Genomic DNA, 5,823 nt, shown 5'->3' with positions numbered 1-5,823 from the left:
TATATATATATATATAATATACATAGTGCTCAAAAATATAGAAACACGATGTTATAAATCGTATCAAAAATAGTTCATCAACGTGAGTTTTATGGTTGTATGAAAAAAGAGGTGTCTGATGGGAATTGAACCCGCAATATCTAGCTATCTCAGCGAGTGTCATACTATTTAGACAACAGATGCAGTGGTGGCGCTGGGATTTGCCCGACGTGAGGTCCGAGGTCACTAACGAAGAATGGGAGGGGAGGGGGAATGGTGACGTCCCCGACGAAAAGAATGGGTGTGGTCGGGCGTTGCTCAAAAATTTCCATTACGTGTACCGGGCGCGGTACACAAAATATAGCCCTCAAAATATGGCAATTTAAGGGTTTCAAAGGCTTAATTAACCGATTTTGGAGTCTACTATTATATGTAGAACATGCATATACTTTTTTGTTCTCCTTGATGACGCTCCGACGCGCCACCCCTAAACAGAGGCCTTTACGATACAATTACGGATCTAAGACCACCAATCTCTCTCCCTTCATACAGCTTGAATGCTCATACATAATGGAGCAAAGTTTTTTTAAGCTAGGTATTAGCAAATAGGTAGCAGCTGGTAAATCATGGGAAATAATATTCCGTAGAGCCCACAAATATAAAACTAACCAAAACTGTAAAATCATTGTACCCGCAAATGTCAAAATGACCACAAATGTTAGAACATGGTAACTATAATTAAAAAATAAACGTAAAAGTAAAAGAATGCAACCACAAGTGTAAAGTAAATCTGTCTAACCACAAATGTAAATATATTTCCATTTTTACCTCAAATGTAATAACATGTCAACCGCAAATGTAAAAAATTAAGTTATTATCAGATGTATGAGTATGTGTCAGTGAAGTTTTCCTAAAAATGAAATATTAGAATTTTGGTGTCCCGAAGAACAATTCTTTAGCAAGGAATCAATACTGTTGGCTTATACACATCTAGATGTGTATAAGAGACAGCACCACACCACCACTTTTTTTGGAAAGGAAATTTTTTTTTGTTAACAACCAAAAATGTGTTTACGCCTAAAAAGTAGAAAATACACAAGTTGTACAACGATTCTTGGTACTCCAGCCATATTTGCTTATAAAAAATATTGTTCCTTGTAGTCCAAAAAAAATTTAAAAAAAAAATACTAAAATGCCGACCTGAATTTCGTATAATTAATACGTTTATTTTACATCCCTGTTTGGGGCCATTAAAGGCAATTATAACGTATTGAACATACTAATTTGTATGTACAAAACATATTCAGTTCTTTTTTTTTAAAATAGTGCCGGGGATTGACACAATAGTTGTGTGCAAGTAAAATACGCGGACACCATTTATATTGTAAGCCGGTAATTAGGGTCCTTCAATATTTTAAGAAATTTAATGCGTATGAAAACCTTGCACACAAACACACCCATACATCTAATAATAACTTATCTTACAATGAGTATTTACATTTGCAGTTGACATGTTATGGCATTTGAGGTAAAAATAGATTTTTTTACACTTGTAGACAAATGTTTTTGTTTTTTTTTTGTTAAATGGATTATTGTGTCTACTGCTCCTTTTGGGTTAGTAGACACATTGCTATCGTCTGGCAATTGACCATGTAAGAGTAAATCCGGTCGGTGAATGGTGAGATTGGTCATAAGCTAAAGATAAAAATGAAAAGTAAGTTTACGAAATATGATGTCATGCTAAATAAGACCTGTCGTAGAATGAACTAAAAAGTCAACAATCTGTTGCTTGTACAATTCTTCAAGTGAATCACCAACACAGGAATCGTGGATACTTAAAAGTAGCCAAGAAATTACGTGAAAGTAGTAGACACACGCTCTCGCTGGGAGCCTATTTGTACACTTGTGGGTGAAATTTGTTACATCTGTGTTTATATTTACATTTGTGGCTTACGTGTTATGACTTTTGAGGTTATTTTAAAATGTATTGGTACAGAGCCTCTAAAGAGCTTGCATTATTCGTCTAAGTGTACGGTGCCAACCAAGTCTTTGTTCTGCAATAATCATTTTGCTTATCAGCAGATCATGTTGTGTCCTACATTATTATAACTACATACACTTTTCTGATTGGTCAGAATTTATTTCGATTCCTGTTAAAGTGAAGATTGTCACCTTTTTGGAATAGTCATTCTTGACAATGTCTGTTATTTTTCGGAGTCACCATACTCATATCCTATTTGCGTATAATCAGTAGATCCTTTGGTTTGTTTGGGTGCAATGTTTTTACATTATTGGTGATTCGCTTCACGGCGGGTTACCTCTTGTTATCGTCAGTGATATTTTTTTTCATTCTACATTTCTCCCCATTTTTTGTTCGCACGATATCTCAAAATTACCGTGAGCTACGCACATGGCAGCTGAAATGAATATTTGGCTTGTTCTGGAATAGTCACAAAAACATTTTCAATGTGCTCAGTCATGCGTGACGTCACTTACGCGCAATTTTGCGTTTTTACGTTATCGATCATATGTTAACCAATCATTTCAAAAATCAATTTCAGTGGGCATAACTTGAATGTCATGTATTTTAATTTCAGGCGCACGCGCCATTATGCGCACGTACGCGTGCGTACATTTTTTAAAATGCCGAAAAAATCACTTTTTGACTAAATTAGAGCACTTTTTAAGCCATTTTGAGCATTTCAGTTTTCTTTTCCAAATTTTTCGCAATGCGCGCATTTTTTAGACGTGTAGCACCTACGGAAGCTAATTTTCCAAAACCATGCCTATTTTCAATCAGTTATAGCTTCTTAGGATGAAAGGTGACCTCAAATTTGTATTACTTATTCTTTAAGCACACGAGTTGTAGATTTTATAGATCATAATGGTTGATCGGACATTGTGACGTCATCATATTGCCATCTGAAATCAAAGAAACTGAATTTTTGTATAAATTATGACGTCATTTGTTAAAAATACTTATTTGAACGTATCTTGCCTATTCTTGATCGATCGTCTTCCAGCGTGAAAGTTCTCTTTCATAAATGTGACTTCGTTTACATTTTGATGATAATCAAAATAAATGTTCTTTGCTGACCCCCTCATCTATCATCATAACCAATTGATATTTCTAGATTAATCAGAGGGCAAAAAAACTTCGGGTCAAGGTTGAATGTCTTGTACATTTATTTTTCCAACAAACGTCGTAACGTACGCGCACGCGTGCGTCAAAAGCCTAAAATGCTCAAAATTATGCATATATTATAATTTATCAGTTATAACTTCATAGGATGAATGGTGACCCAAATTCTTATTGCATATTCTGGAAGCACATGAGTTTTAGATATGATTAAATTAGATCATTTTGGCTGATCGTACACTGTGACGTCATCATATTGCCATCTGAATTTTTTTTTAAAAATTATAAATGACGAATAATTTTTAATTTTTATACGGATTTGACCGTATCTCGCTTATCCTTTATCGACCGACTCCCACATTGAGTATGTTATAGCTGAGACAATTTCCTTCCGCAATATTTCGTTCATTTTTTACTTTCATGACGTCATCATGGTCAAAAGGAAGGTTTTTCTGACCCCTCCTTCTCTTTCTATTTAAAAATCTTTGATGACCCAAGAGAAGGCAGCAGATTTAATATTTAACTGCAGTTTGACAGCCATGGCTATTGTATTTTTCCATAATTAATACTTTTTTAAGTACAGAGAGATTTCTTTTACTCGACAAGCGGATCACCTAACTCGTCCTCAGTGACGAGTTCAAATCTAGTGGTGATTTTTACATTTGTGGTGGATTTTTACATTTGCGAGCTCTACACGGTTTACCTACCTATGGCACATTTTTGTAATGATATACTTATATCGTCGACAGCTATATCTCCTCTATAACCAGCGCTGGATGCTTCTAATATAATCTAAATTTCAAAACAAATAATTTGCTTTAATGCACATTATTAATCTTATTATTATTATTATTATTATTATTATTATTATTATTATTATTATTGTTGTTGTTATTATTATTATAATTATTAATATTATTATTATTATTATCATTATTGATTTATTATTATTAATTTTATTATTAATAATTCTATTAATATTATTATATATTGTTTGTTATTATTGTTGTTGCTGTTGTCGTTGTTATTATTATTATTATTAGTAGTAGTAGTATAATAGTATTAGTAGTAGTAGTAGTAGTTGTTGTTATTTGAGTCGTCGTTTTAAATTCGAGGCCTCTCTAATGGTGGCGGCGACAAACGACTTTAGTAGCTATGGAAGTGTGTATTTACATGTACGCATAAAGCCATAAAACTTAATATATCCTTACAATGTCAGTGTCAAAGCATAATATAGGATGACGCTATATCAACATTTTTCCAACTATCTTTGCCTAACCTTAAAATTAAGTGTCTCAGTTATGGTGACGTGTCCAGTTTTCCACACGTTAACCCCACCACCGGTTTTAGTAAAGACTTCTGTTTCAGTAGTTTCTCCATTTGGTGAGAGGTAAATATTTAGGCTCACGATGTGCTGGCCGTACATATGGTACCAGAATACCAGGCACCTGTCACGAACCTGGTTCGATGAACGTATAGTTGGTGTTAGCATTCGAACAGTATATTTTACATCCCAACCAAAACCATGAGTGGCTTCAAGGTATACATAGTGTCCTGGAAAAATATTAAATATAGACAAACCAATGTCTAGTAGTAATAACATATCAATTTGGTTTGAACATTTTAAATTTTGTTTGATCTCATATAGTAGGTTCTGAAGTGATTGTTTACTGTTATATATATATTAACACTCACCTTGAGGTGTCCCAAGGGTATGGTCTTTCGATGGTCCTGTCCTATATGAATTTGTTCGGCCGCTGTTCCGTATCCAATTACCATCATCATTAATAGATTGATCCATACAAAAAGATTCTTCAAAATCACACGAAAAATCTTCGAGAAGAAAAAATTGTTACTATTGTCTGTAATAGGGTCAGTAAGTTTAGCTGATAATATTATTAAACCTACAGCCTGTGATAAAACGCTGAGGGCATCTTACCGTAAAGCTGTTTAGCCAGCAGTACTGTAGAAATGCAACAAGAAAATACGACACACAAATATATATATCTTACTACATTTTACTGTACACACACTGCACTATTCATTTGCTCTTTAAGAATGTTCCCACTAGAACTGGGAACTCTAATTATATATATAATTAGGGCGTTATAACGCCGTATTAGGACGTTATAACGCCCTGATAATTTTTTTTAATTTTTTTTATTTATTTTTTGCTGTTTGGCGGATATCAACCACCGTAGAAATGTGATTCACTCTGGTGCAGCAAACTGTGAGCAGATAAAGGACAACCGCGAAAGAACAAGCTATTTGAGAAAGGAGTGTCAACAGGCTGCCAACACTTTACCAATCATCACCGATTTCAGATGCCCAGTCAACCAGAGAATCTGCCTTTCAAGAATTGGACTACATAGCCACCAACGAATTCACCTAACCTGAATGTACCAAGTGGACATCTTACTCGTTATTGAGGGATTATCAATGATGATTATGATCAACGTTTCATATGATTTCATTCATTAGTTCACACCTCAAAAATGGTCATGAGACTTCTAAAGAAGTTATTACTTCTATGATTCTCGGAGAGCTAAAAGTCCAATTTATTATTGTTATTGTTATAATAATATATTGTTATTAATATCATTATTATCTCCGCCAAGACATATGTATTTCGTTTCGTGATGTTTGTGTGTGGGTGTGTGTGTAACACTTTGCTGTTTCAGTTTTATTTCTTGTGTTCGAAATAT

General features: G+C 34.1%; 1 protein-coding gene across 1 annotated transcript; it reads right to left on the bottom strand.

Annotated features, from left to right (window-relative positions):
• Positions 1-1,609: 1,609 nt before the first annotated feature.
• Positions 1,610-4,956, bottom strand: LOC117116804 (MAM and LDL-receptor class A domain-containing protein 1-like). Its single transcript, XM_033260898.1, has 4 exons — positions 4,814-4,956; positions 4,398-4,672; positions 3,826-3,910; positions 1,610-1,674 (listed from the first exon to the last, which is right to left on the bottom strand). Exons 1-4 carry the CDS (start codon positions 4,917-4,919, stop codon positions 1,610-1,612), a joined length of 531 nt encoding a protein of 176 aa, XP_033116789.1. The 5' UTR covers positions 4,920-4,956.
• Positions 4,957-5,823: the final 867 nt, after the last annotated feature.

This window comes from Anneissia japonica, unplaced genomic scaffold (assembly GCF_011630105.1).
Source record: "Anneissia japonica isolate Jap-2015-1 unplaced genomic scaffold, ASM1163010v1 scaffold287740_len772037_cov194, whole genome shotgun sequence".
NCBI lineage: Eukaryota > Metazoa > Echinodermata > Crinoidea > Comatulida > Comatulidae > Anneissia > Anneissia japonica.
Note: the sequence above shows the minus strand (reverse complement) of the source record. Positions and strands in the feature narration are given on the sequence as shown.